Source organism: Setaria viridis, chromosome 1, assembly GCF_005286985.2.
Source record: "Setaria viridis chromosome 1, Setaria_viridis_v4.0, whole genome shotgun sequence".
NCBI lineage: Eukaryota > Viridiplantae > Streptophyta > Magnoliopsida > Poales > Poaceae > Setaria > Setaria viridis.
Genome location: NC_048263.2, coordinates 18,120,570 through 18,134,627, shown reverse-complemented (window position 1 = coordinate 18,134,627; position 14,058 = coordinate 18,120,570). Strand labels below are relative to the sequence as shown.

The 14,058-nt window shown below is 45.2% G+C and overlaps 1 protein-coding gene across 1 annotated transcript; it reads right to left on the bottom strand.

The window, feature by feature from the left end:
* Nucleotides 1-8,010: 8,010 nt before the first annotated feature.
* Nucleotides 8,011-8,919, bottom strand: LOC117860029 (protein SMALL AUXIN UP-REGULATED RNA 51). Its single transcript, XM_034743237.2, has one exon. The coding sequence runs from the start codon at nucleotides 8,575-8,577 to the stop codon at nucleotides 8,293-8,295; it is 285 nt and encodes a 94-aa protein (XP_034599128.1). The 5' UTR covers nucleotides 8,578-8,919; the 3' UTR covers nucleotides 8,011-8,292.
* Between the last annotated feature and the right edge of the window lie 5,139 nt (nucleotides 8,920-14,058).

Sequence of the window (14,058 nt, the reverse complement as noted above, 5' to 3'; positions counted from 1 at the left end):
AATGCCACTGCATTACTGTTCAACAAAACCTCAAGACCTTATGCAAAGAATTGGAATATTTGAATTTGGAAATAGTAATGCAAGGTACTCTTCAGAATATTACTTTGCATGATACTTTAAAAGAGCAGATAGTAAAAGCTCAGAAAGAAGACAAAGGCACGAGAATTCTGCGAGATTGGGTAAGCAAAGGTGAAGTTTCTTATTTCACCCAAGATGAGAATGGGGTACTCTATTTCAAAAATAGAATAGTGGTACCCAAGGATATGGATTTGAGGAAAACAATCCTGGATGAAGCCCATCTATCAAGATTTTCTATTCATCCTGGGAGTAACAAGATGTACCAAGATTTAAAGCAAAGATTCTGGTGGACAAGGATGAAATGAGAAACATCAAGGTATGTGTCTGAATGTGATACTTGTCAAAGGGTTAAGGCAGTACATCAAAAATCTGCTGGTTTACTCCAACCTTTGGCAATTCCTACTTGGAAATGGGAAGACATTTCTAGGGATTTTATAGTAGGATTACCTACTACCTCCAGAGGATATGATTCCATATGAGTTATAGTTGATCGTCTTACTAAGTCAGCTCATTTCATTCCTATCAAGACCACATATTGAATGCCAGTTTATGTGGAGTTACATATGTCTCAAATCGTATCCTTGCATGGGGTGCCCAAGACAATCACCTCTGATAGAGGCTCACAGTTTGTTTCCAGATTCTAGGAACATCTACATAAGGCAATGGGAACTACAAGGCCTACTCGTGGGCTCGGGGATGTATGCTCCACACCTTGCTCCGGCTACGTGGAGCTCTGGATTAGGGGAGCATCGAGCGTTCTAGGTCAAGGCAGAGCTCTTGAGCTAGCTTGTGGTCATCAAGTTGCCATCGTTGAGTCACGTGCCACCGCGAACCCTAGTGCCGCAGCTCCACCGCTGCGCATCGCTGTTCGCCGTAGTAGCTAGCCAACCACCAAAGAAACACCCCCAGTGTGTGCGCGTAGTCGAGGTGAGCCAAGGCTTGTAGTTGCAGTCGTCGGAGAGCTCGCCAACGGCGAGTTCTCGCGGTTGCATGCTGATGTACCCGCAGTTTGAGCTGGGTACAGCGTGCGCATGGCTGGGCCCGCATGTTAGTGTGCAAGGGGTTTTCGGGTAAAAAGTTGACTTAGAGTTTTAGAAATTAGATTTAAATTCTGTTTCATATTTAATTCATTTTAAATAGTAGAAATGTCCTAAATTAGTGAAACCAATTTTATTAGGTGTTTTTTATTTTCCTTTATGCATTAAAAATTCTCAAACCCTAGGAAAAGATAATAAAAATTAGGTATTTATTTAGTGTCATTATTTAGGGTATTTAAATAAATACTTAACCTTTATAAAATATATAAAATTTAGAATAATTTTCTATTATTTACAAATGTGTATTAATCCATAGGAATTAGGTTTTAAGATTAGAAATTATTTATAATGCTTTTCTAAATAAAAGAAAAGGCATAAGTTAGACTAGTTAAGAAAATAATTTGAGGGTTAATCTTTTATGGGTAGATTAGTGTTGGCTTGCAACTTTATCATGAAGATGAGTTGTATAGTCAATGTTTCAAAAGGTTTTGCATATTCGAACCGTGACTTGCATCGTATCGCAGAACCTGAAGCTCCTGAAGTAGATTTCGTGGAATTATCTGAAAAACCCAGGAATTCGAGGAGGTTTTTGAAATTGTTCCTTTTGTTGAAGGATCTCCCGAAGGAACAAACATTTTTGTGACCCAAGGCAAGTCCTGGAGCATCAACACCTATTAATTTGAGAAATTCCTATTCATGTGTCCAAATTATTGGTTATTTCTTATTTATGCATTAACTCTAGGAGTTGATTGAAACCTTACTTTTATGCATAATCCAACCTTGTTTGTAGGATATCTTTGCCACCTGTTCAAAATAATTAGTAATTATCCTATGCTTAGCAATGCTTAGATTCACCTTGGAGTAACTTTTGTTGCTCAACAACTTAAGGATAATATTGTTATGCATTTAAATCAAGGAAATGGCTTTGATTTTGAAACAAGTGGGCAGAAGCTAGAGATGGTAGTTCTGTCTTCTGAGATTAATTTATTTATGGCCCGTTCGTTGTTTTAGTGGTTTCTTACTGCCTTTGGAACCAGCAAGCTCGGTAGATTAATTGGCTCTCTGATTGGAAATATTCTTACCCGTGCTTGGCGTGTGGGCGAAAGGTAGGGGCGTAGCTTGAAACTCACATGGAGATCAGGCCATACGTGGGGTCCCATGTGGGGGTGCATCAATGGGTTTGGGTAATTATGTTTCTAATCTTTTGGTTCGGCTAATCAAAAGGTCGTTGTGTGCAACCCGATTAATCTATCTATACTAGTTAGACGGGTCTGTTTTGCTGAGTACCTTCGTACTCAGGGCATCCTCTGTTGTTGTTTTTAGACGTGCAGCAGCAGTCTGCTGAAGAGGAAGGCCCGAAGAACTAGGGTATTTTACGAGTCTCATAAATGCTCTAGTGTTGGACTTAGTTGTTTAAATACTTTACTTCCCAGGCTTGTTTAATTTGAAACTTTTAGAATGGTTTAACTTGCACTTTAAGTTTGTTTCAATCTACGATTTGTAATAATTCGCACCTTCAGTATTTATGTAAAAAGGTAATGTTTGTTGATGCTTTCTCTTCGTGGAAGCAATCCTGATGTATGACTAAGATTCAAGTCGTGAATGATTCGGATTGTCCCGGGGACACTCAACGGACTACTAGATTTAAGTGCATTATGAATAATTGTTGTTCCGATAATGATAAGATGCACTTAAGCTAGTTTAAGTTGGATGGTTCCGCCACACCTTCTCGAGCTCGGTGCACCACACCCGTTTCACTCCACCTGCCTGAGCTCGGTGCATCACGCCTGCTTTGCTCCATCGGCATCCATGCGGTCGACCGCACCATCTCCGCCTATAAAAGGGAGCAAGGGGCAGCTCTTCTCCACCACCCCAAGCTCGTTGAGCCACTCATCTCCTTCCTCCTTCCAATTTTCCTCCTCCTTTGTTTTTGCACAAGAGGAAGGTCATCCTCGTCGATCTCCAATGACAAGCAACTATAGCTAGATTAGTTCAACAGTGAGCACCTACACACCCACCTCTACCTTCCCTATAGCTTACATCCACCCCTACACCCACCTCTACCTTCCCTATATCTTACATCCACCCCTACTGGATTAAGCCCCATCCATTATGTTAATTCATTTTCAGAATTTAATTAATACCCAATCTTTACACAGCCATATCACAGCAGTCCAAACTCCGATTCACTTGATTCTTTTTCCTAAACTCCTCTAAAATCACATTATATCTATTCCAACTATTCTCCTCTCCGTTTAAGCTCATTTTATTTTATGTGTGTGTTTGTTTGTCGTTCACGCTGTTGTTGTCATAGCCGACGGAGTGATTGAGGAGGAGAATGAGTTTGGAGGCCAGTACCTTGAGCCGGAGCCGGAAAACCCGTACCATGAGCAGGAGCTTCCGGAAGGCTTTGAAGACAGCAAATCCAACCTATTCCCTCTTGGTCATATTTATCCTAGTTTTCAATCCAATTATTTTACTACTTGATCTAGTTAAAATCCGGTTGGACAGCCACTCGTTGATTTGATATATCTTGATTGTGCCTTGACAAACCTAGGATTTATTGCTAGACATGATACGCTCTATTTAGCTGATTTCCTTGATATTATGACGCTTAGGACATGGTTACTCAACATCATTACTACTTGTTTGCAAATGCAATGGTTTTACGAAAGATAAAATGTGTTGAGTGTGTTGGTGTGAGTATGGGTTGGGACTTTTGGAAAAGTAATGAAACAACTTAGTGTTGGTGATTATTTCAAATATGGGGCGGATCAGGGTTCCTTGTGTGGGACGCCTTAGAGTATTGGATCATGCCTTTATGGCTGAGTATGGGAGATATCCGCCTCGTCTTAATTAAGGACCGAGTTGATGTACCATCTCACCTAACCCAACTTATCATACAACCACTCGACGTTTGTGTGTGGCAAAGGCTTAGCATAAATCCCACTAGCTAGTCTTGTAGTCATCCGTAGGCAGGTGTGCAATGGGAGGCCAAAAAGCAGGCGTAAGCAAGTATTGGATAAGGGCTCGGTTGAAGACCTCGTAGGAAGGTCAGGAACCCCTTGGTTAGCTCTTGTGGATGACTAGGCGGGACTATGCTATGGTGGGTAATAGCTTTGATGGATCTGCACCGGCACTAAGGTGTTCGTGTTGCGGTATGCTACTTGTGGGTAAAGTGTACACCTCTGTAGAGTTAAAACCTATTCGAATAGCTGTGTTCGCGGTTTCGGACGAGTTACGGTGGGGCCACAACAACTAGCATGGTACAAGTGTGCGTATGTGTACGTGGTGGATTTTGGAAATACCCGACAAGTGTGTCGCGTGCTACCGAGGTGTCCAGTAGCACTAAAAAATTGAATCCTTTGTGTAGGATCGCCCCACTCTTTCATCACTACTATAAATATGAAAAGTATGTGTTTTGCAAAAATCGCTTTATAAAACTAAACCTTTCATGTGTATAAAAAATTGATTTCTGCAAAAATAAACCTTAGCCTACTCCTTGAATTATCCGTATGCATATATTCTATACCCCTTCCGTATGGTGGGGTTGAATTTGCTGAGTATGTATGTAGTCACCCTTACTTTATTGAGACAGAGGAAGACCCAGACTATGCCACTAGTGAAGTTTTCGAGTAGAAGGTCGCCTCCGCACCTGGTTTGCTTGTGGCATTGGGCTGTTAAGGATGCTTCCGCTGTCGTGTAATGCTGCGTGCTGCTTATGAACTTGGTGTCCATAGGTAGTATCTACAGTCTGTTTGTATTGTATTTCTTTTAGGTGTATGTTACCCGACCTTCGACTATCTCTTACATAATCCACGGCCCATTTTTTTTAGCGAAGTAGAGGAGGAACATTATAGCTGTAGGGACGTACAGCAAAGTCTTCTCGTAACTTTGCTTAATTACCTCGTTAATCTTGAGACAGCAGAGGTGTTCAGTAGGGACACAATGTTTACTAGTTAGATGCACGCGCTCACACAGGTGAGTTGCAGTACGTATGCCTTGTAATAATCGAAGAGAAATGTCCACAGATCCAGGTGTATCTATCGTGGAGACTTGAGAGTGTGGGGACAACGTGGCAACTTGACCGACGTCAGGGCTGCTAGATCAGTGATGCGCATGCTACATAGAGTTCACAATTTTTGCCGACCTCCCATATCCACGGCGCATTCCACGTCTGGGCACGCGCCTTTAGTACCAGGTCCTAAACCCTATTTAGTACCGATTATCCTAACCACCCTTTAGTACCGGTTGTGTAATCAGTTTGATATATTGGTACTCCTTTAGTACTGAGTCATATAATCAATGCTAAAGGAAGAAAAAAGTCCGCTGACCGCCGGGAGGCCCCCGCACACGCTCATCGGCCATGCGTGGTCCATAAGATTCGAACCCATGACCTCCAATCTCACGCGATCCTTCCTTACCACTCCACCTACATAACACATGTGATGGATGTAGATATGTTGTCCTTTTGAAGTAACCTGTGGAGAGACCTTTAGTACCGGGTCATAACACCCAGTATTGAAAGCGACCATTTAGTACTGGTTGGTGTTATGGCCTAGTACTAAAAGTTCTTGTCTTATTAGTACCGGGTCATAACATCACCCGGTACTAAAGGGTCACTTTAGTATCGGGTGGTGTTACGACCCGGTACTAAAAGACCTTCGGGAACCTTCAATTTTGGACCCGGTACATTAATATCGGGTTAAAAAGCAACCGGTACTAAGATCGAGGACGAATGCTCATATTTTTAGTAGTGCGTCGTCGTACCGACTCGTTAAAGGTGCAATAGTTGGACAAATTTGTGAGCTCCTAGTCGGTGAATAGTGTGAGGGTTTTGGATAAGTTTTTTCAAATCTGTGATTTTACCCTAGTTCTTTTTACCGTGCCTCAATAAAATTTCACAAAAAGGTTTTAATTTTTCAGTTTAGCGAACGCAATTAATCTTTTTTTAGCGAGGAGCCTAATTAAACTGGCCATAGGGTCATGTTGTAAAGGCATACTTTGTTTGAAGCGATGGTAGGAACATCAAATGCTGCAACCGGACACTCGTCATAACCAAGTACTTTAGTCATTTCATAAAGTTACTTTCCTAGTGATAGCACATATGAAACTATTCCTAGAAAAATCTTTCTATATATATACAATCCGTAACCAATCGGATTGCCTTGTCAGTGCGACAAGGGTTACGCTTGAGAGTTGCAGCTGGGCTCCAGTACCCAGGAACAGGACCCTGGCGTAACAACCAAAAATCAACTGGACCGTCCTACTCGTACCGCCTACGGTCCAGTACAAACCTGCCGTCCCCGCGCCCCCCTCTCTCTCAGGTACGCACCCCCACATAATCCATCGCCACCGCGATCTCTTCCGAGCCTGTCCGCATCACATCGCACCCAAAAAGACCCCCTCCTCCGTGAAGCAAATCGTCGTTCCCTCGTAGCTGTCACGCTGACCCTACCTGATCTCGCTTTACTTGCCCAAATCTCTCGTCATCCAGAGAGCGGCTCAGGGCAAGCGAATTATTAGCGGGGAACGGGCTCGGCCCGGGAAGGCGCGCGCGCGTGGCCGCCGGCTCCACCTGGCCACCCGGCCAGCCCGGCGGCGGGTTCGCGAGCGCCGTGATCCACAGAAACGGATTCGTACGCACGCGGGTGGGCTCTGCCGTCCGGCCGAGCTGGCTGTCCGCTCTGCTGGCTACTGCAGCTCTTCCCCTTCGCTAGCTCTATCTTCTCCCACCAATGAATGCGTGGGGCGAGCTCGGAGGAGCCGAGCCTACAAGTAAAGCAACAACACGGCATGTGCGCGTGGGTGTGTGTTCTGGTAAGATACCGGGGCGGTTGTGGGTTGTGGCATGCTGCGTTGATATTAGACCAAGATTTCAGCGGCCGATCAACGGTGTTGGTTACACTCATTGGCGAGCAATTATTAACCGGGGGCTGCAGCAACTAGACGAGATGAGATGAGAGTTGGTGCGTAGCGGTGGTATCAGGAATGTGGTAAGCAGGCGAGGTGACAGGGACGTTTTAACAAGAGATGGGGGCAGGGCAGAGCAACATGTTAAACGACGGCTATAGAGGAAGATAAGAGTCACATGACGATAGCCACCACAAAGTTTCTTCAGTGTTTGCCCTCAAAATCGAGGCCTTATTTGGATTTGGACCAAATAGAAGGGTGTAATATTGCAGGCTAGGAAAAAAATCCTCTTTTCGACTTTCAAATATTGGTTGTTTCGGCATTCTCAACTTTTCGCTGCACGCAAGTCATCCTAATTAAAGATTCTACTCCCTCCATTTCAAATTCCAGTAAATTTTAGTTTTATCCTAAGATAATTGGACCGAGTGTATCATACATATAGCAGTAATCTTTTCCTTGCAAAAACCAACTGCTTCGAATTTCTACGCTTCTCCATGCATTGTGTAAATCCTTCCTCTGCAAGTGCACACAGCTTATTTTTACAATTTTTCAGCCATACTGCTGATTATACAACTAAAGGAATTGAGCACACAAAAGATAAAAAAAAATTAAAAGCGAAGTCTGTTGTACTGACACAACTCACAAAATACTCCTATGTTTTTGTATTCCTCTTAGTTTTAAGTAGAGATTGCATCCCAATTTTTACCTAGTGGCGCGTTTTTGAATTTCGAATCTCTGCGCACTAGAAGGATCTGATGAGCCTCCGCCCTTCAAATACTCTTTCAGCATGATTCCACATGGCATGCACAGAGCTGCTCTATTCACAGCTCCTCTGGAGAAAATTACTCTGACTGTGTTTGACTTATTGTCATTTTTTGAGCAAGTGCACTTTGACTTACTGGAGTATGTTTGCGAACAAGAATGCTTTTTTGGGGAAAAAAAGGATGGTAATTACTTGTCATAAGTCTGAAGAACTCAAGAGTTTCAGGCAATCATGTAGCTGTGTCCTCCTTCACTGATCATTAAAAAACCAATCGAGGAACAAATGAATCGAAACCATCATGGCAGTATATACATGCGTACGTACACTAGGCTAACTACGACATCATCAATCTTGCTACACGCACTGTAATTAACAGATCAACCATCGGGCAACCGAAGCAGAGTGGTCCGGGGTCAATCTCCCGTCACCGACCACCCATGTTCCAATCAATGCCGGGCGCATCCTCTTCGACGTACCCTGGCAGTGACTGGGGGTCGGCGGTCAGTGCACCAAGGAGGCGAGGAGCGCCTCGAAGACGGCCTCGTCGCAGGGCAGGGTGATGGCGGCGTCGTGGTCGAAGCCGAACTCCTCCTCGGCCATCCGCAGGAGCACGAGGAACTGCGGGTGCTCCAGGCAGGCGATGGGCACGACGAACCGGCACCGGCTCTCGCCGACGTACACAGGGAAGTGCCCCCTCGGCACCACGTCCTGCTGCCGCCGCCCCAGGCTTGAGCACCGCCTCAGGATCTGCTTCAGGCTCGCCGACTGCGCCATCTTCTTCGCCATTGCTGACTGCTTTGCTTTGATCACGATAGATATGAGCAAAGCTAGCTAGCAGCTGCTGTTGCACTATAGCCGTTTGTCCTGCAATGCGGTGACGAGGAACAGGAACAAGAAGCTTTTGATGCTTTGATGATGTAGAAGCTGTGTGTTGGAGACGGGCGCAGGCGAGGGGTGTTATTTAAGGGCGGGCGAGCGGAGGTGCGAGACTGCCGGGGCACATGGCAGGGCGAGGGCCAAGGAGGCAGGGCCACGAGGGTGATGGGGTCGTGTGTTTTGGTGGAAGAGGAAAGATAGGATGCCGGCTCGTCTTCAAACCTAGGGCCGGCATCAGCTGCTCCGGACAAGCCGGGGCCCCTCTGTGGCTCTGTATCTCCCGCAATCCCTCTGTTACGCTCGCTGGAGCTAGGATTCAGCCATCAAGAAAGAGATTCACGACCAAACTTCTATCTGCTCGATTGGTCGCTGTGGACGAGTCCTTGATTCATGACAACACAGAAGGAGCAAGTGAAGCAGGCTGGAGATACGTTCCCTTCTTGTAGCTATAGATTATAAGCGGCCTGGCATTGGTTCTTGTCGAGATTCTTGATGACAATGTAATAGATGAAAAATTGGACGTCGTCTCCGCGAAATAGCAGTAATTCTGATAAGAATTTTCTGCATCTTGTTCCTGTGGACTCTGAAATCGCGACAAGTACCAGGCTCTGTGATGCTAACAGCAGCATCGCTGCATGAACATTTTGTGCCGTGACTGAAGGACGTGACAGAGTCCTTGCTTGTGAAGCCATGCGCAGCGCACACACTAAAACTATTTCTGGACCATGCATTTGTTCCAATAAAATGCTCACCTGCCAATCGATTAATTGGATGTCCTGTTTATAGATTGAACTTCTTGTGTCAACGGTGGTCGGTACCAATAGATAAATGATTATAGTCTGAACTCGTTAGATTCAATACGGCCTTGAAGTGTCAGAACGACTTGTGCTGCAGAATTTTCAGTCATACCATGTGGTGTACATGAGAGCTCTTTTACGATACACAATACTACTACTTAGTAGTATACAGTACATATATAAGATCTAATTGTTCATTATTATGAACAATTTAGTAATTATTATATTGTAAAAAGTAATATTTAAAATGAAAAGGGTCGTTTAAACTTTATGCTAGTGTTAAAAATAAAATTATAATGATGTCATTTGTGTTCTTTTACCATAATACCCTTATACTAATTATACTACTCATGTATACTGTCGGTGTTTAAACCGGCAACCTACCGAGGGGGGTGCCCGAGGTAGTGTTTTGATTAGTGGGGCTCGCCAAGATCATGAACTCGAAGGTAAACGCAGACACACGATTTAGACAGGTTCGGGCCGTTGAAGAGCGTAATACCCTACGCCCTGTGTGTTGGATGGATTGAATTATTTTGGAGGGGTTCCCTGCCTCACCTTATATTGCCAAGGGCAGGGTTACACATTGGTTGGTTACAAGAATAATAGTCGGATTCGACTAGATGCTTATTACTACAGGTACTTTTCTAATTATCGACTAGTTCCTATCTTTCCACGTAGATTACGCCGTCCTGCGCCATATTCTCCATGTCAGATATGTCTCGGTATCCAGTCCCATATTTAGGACTATCCAAACCTCTTGGTGGGCCCATAGATGTATGTACGACAAACCCTCGAGTACTTTTTAGTCAAATGCAGCAAGTTCCAAGTACTTTTGTAGACTTCACAAACTAATTTTGGTACTCTTTGAATACTTCATCTGGTTGAATCTTCAAAGATACCCAAAGACTGCCATGCGGCTAGAAAGTACTCAAACCTTATTCAACTCATTCTCATATCCTTCAATCTTGAATTTTATATGGAAGTGCGACGAAAGTTGCACTCAATATGGAGTAGCCCCTGAGCCTTAGGTTGAATCGAAGAATCAGGCTTAGGGTCAATCTGTAATTTACATTACTTTCCCCTTCAAACCCAGAGAAAAAACTTTTTTATCGATGGACACATGGCACACAGCCCCCGAACCTTTTGCCGACTAGTTTGGTGGTATAAGGGTCAATCTTTGGTCAACATGACCATCTCGGAAAGGAAATCTTATCTCTTCAAAAAATAAAGGTAGCTGCCAATTTAGGTGTCCCGAAATCTACGGATCCGTGAAACCAAAATCCCTTTATTTGCACCATTGTCACCGCGCCACTGTGATAAATAACGGAGGAAGTTATCCCTTCCATTTTACCTTTACCATTTGTCTGTCCAACCTCCACACTGTAGACCTAGCGCCACCGCCATTGTTCGATCTTTGAAAACTTGCGCCACCGTCTCCCCACCAAGCAGCCTCCGAGTGAATTCGACTGAAAACGCTCGTGACATCACAGATGGGAAGGAAGGTTGCTGCGTCCAAAGTTGTCTAGGGCGAGAAGAAGAAAAGGTATGATAAGAAGAAGGAGCCACAGTTGCCAGCGCTGAAGTACAGGAAGACCGATCAAACTGCGCCGCCAAATCCTTGCCTAGAAGCAGTCGATTCTAAAGGAGGAGGACATCGAGGCGCTCATAGCCGCCAATCTACTCCAAGGTCAGTAATTCATCAACTGAAGTTTTGCATATTGCAATGCCTGCCCTTTGGAGTCCTACCCCGATGAGACGGTAATTTTTGCTGGCTTCATCGAGTGCGGCCTTGCATTGCTCTCTTCAGATTTCTTTCGGGGTTTATTGCATTATTATAAATTGGAGTTGGTGCATCTGAACCCCAATGGGATCCTCCATACTACAATCTTTGTTCACTTGTGCAAAGCCTTCCTAGGGACCAGGCTGCACTTTCAGTTGTTTCTAAAAATTTTCCATGTGAAGCCTCAACCTGCAAAAGATCATACCCTCGTGGTTGGAGGCGCCGGGATCCAGATGTGGGAAACAATGAGGAGCCAATATCTGGATTATGAGTTGATAGATTCCAATGCTAGGTGGAAGGAGAAGCGGTGCTACATTGGCAACCATGATCCAAAACTACCCAAGCTAACAGGGCATCACAACTCGTGGAACAACCGCTAGCTTGATGAGCTAAAAAATGGTGATTGCCTGCTAGTACCAGAGATGGTGAAGCGGCTAGTAGATCTAAAGGAACAAGGTCTGACCGATCTTGGCATCGCATTCAGCTTTATGAAGCGACGGATTCAGCCACGGTAGCTGTTGGGGATACATCCCCAGTACCCGCAAGGAAGGAAGAAGTCAGACTCCTACTAGGATTCCCCTGTAATCCGACTAGGACTAGTCCCGTGTACTCCTACTAGGACTCCTTCTTGTAATCCGACTAGTACTCTGCCCCCTGGAGTATATAAAGGAGGGCAAGGGTACCTAGCTTGGCAGGTCCTACCTCAACACCCAAGACCTCAACACACGAGGACAACTCAAAATCATTAATCCCCAAGATCAATACAAACCAACACACAGGACGTAGGGTATTACGCGATCTAGCGGCCCGAACCTGTCTAAATCGTGTTCCTTGCGTCACCATTGATTCCTTGATTCTCAACGACCCTTACCGCATAAAAGACCACCTAGGGTACCCCCTAGGCGGGTTGCCGGTCTAAAACACCGACAGTAGCAGCGTTGTCACTTAGGATATGAGTACACCGATCTTGATGATCCTTCTAGATTCTCTCGCGACGAAATCAACACGGATGAGATCATGGCTAGGCTCAAACGAATGTTCAAGAATGTGGGCAAGATCCCCACTATTGTGCGAGAGTTCAGTGTTGTGAACCCGCCGAAGCCTGTAAGTACTTGTGGCCTCAGCCCCCAACTACTTATTTTGAATGTACTTGTCAACTGACTTGTCTCATTTTGCAGGATGTTGCTTTATACTTCTCTACTCCTCCTCCCAGATTCGAAAAAGTCTATGAAGTCGTTCCTTGTGTGTTTACATGGGGAGGCATGATAGGTGATGACCAGGAGGAGGAAGAAGTAGAGTCCTCCAACAGCACTTGTTCTGATGCCACAGAGAAATATGAAGTCGAGACCTGCATCTGCGAAGGCTGGATCTTCCTCTGTAGTGAAGAAACGCTCTGCAATAGAGGAGCTTGAAGCTGCGATCCCTCCACCTTCGAAGAAGAAATGAACCATTGTTGCAAAACGGGCCGTGAAGAAATCCATTGCTGCGGACAATGTGCGCCCCAAGGTAATTACCTATGAGGAAGGACAAGGTTCTGAGTATCACATACTCCCAAAAGGTGTCTCCAATGCCACTAGCATGTCTAATTAACATGATACTGGTGGTTTGCAGGTACTCGACGAGGCGACCAAAGCCGAGAAGGTGGCTAATGTGGCCGCTCAAAATAAGTCACCGATCACCGAGGAGTTTATCAAGATTGAGGATGATCCAGAACCTTAAGATCTCATTCAGGTTGATCCACAGGTGGTGAACCCTATAGGCGCAGATACAACTCAAGCAGCGGGCGAAGCTTAATGCTAGCCAAGATCCCGTTGTGGATGTGTAGGCTGTGCCGAAAGCATCATCTGCAACTATCAAGCCACTGCGACTGTTTGGTGAACCCACCCTACGGCTGAGGGGGTCTTCAAAGTAATATTTATGCTTCTTTCGAGTGCTAATTGTAACTCAAAATTGACTTATTGTGTCGCTAAAGCTTTGTCTTATGCAGGAAATCCTCTGATATGGAATTGTTGGGGCTGGTAAAAAATCAAGTACTGATGGCCTTGGCCCCTCACCAAAAGATCTTGCCCTAGCGCCGGCAACCCTCACGCCTCAAGAGGAACCTAAAGGGACAACAACTACTCCGAGTGTTGCAGCCAGTGTGGCTACATTGATTGACAAGGTAGTTGAGTCAATGGCTAGTGTAGAAGTGCCTGTCGGTGTTTAGACCTGGCAACCGATCGAGGGGGGTGCTCAAGGTAGTGTTTGGTTTGTGGGGCTCGCCGAGATCTGGAACTCGAAGGTAAACACAGACACACAATTTAGATAGGTTCGGGCCGCTAAATAGCGTAATATCCTATGTCCTGTGTGTTGGTTGGATTGAATTGCTTTGGAGGGGGTCCCTGCCTCACCTTATATTGCCCGGGGTAGGGTTACAGTTCGGTTGATTTACAAGAATACTAGTTGGATTCGACTACGTGAATCCTACTCTAATTGCTATGAGTACTTTTCCTAATCCTCAACTAGGTCCTATCTTGCCACGTAGACTATGCCGTCCTACGCCACAGCCTCCATGTTAGATACGTCTCGGTGTCCAGCTCTGTATTCAGGACTGTCCAAACCTTCTGGTGGACCCAAAGATGTATGTACGATAGTGCCAGCCTCCGAGCCATTGCCCAAGGGCCCAGTGGTTACTCCTGGCATCGTGGCGTCTCCTGTAGCCCCTGAGCTAGTTGTGGAGATTGAAACGGAATCAGCTCTGGAAGCCATAGTGATGGAAACCACAGTGGTTGGGCCATCGAGTAGTCACGCGTTGGTGCCGCAAAGAAAATTCCA

Bases quoted from the DNA above. Each gene is read 5' to 3' on its own strand.
- LOC117860029 (XM_034743237.2), bottom strand. From the start codon at position 8,577: ATGGCGAAGAAGATGGCGCAGTCGGCGAGCCTGAAGCAGATCCTGAGG.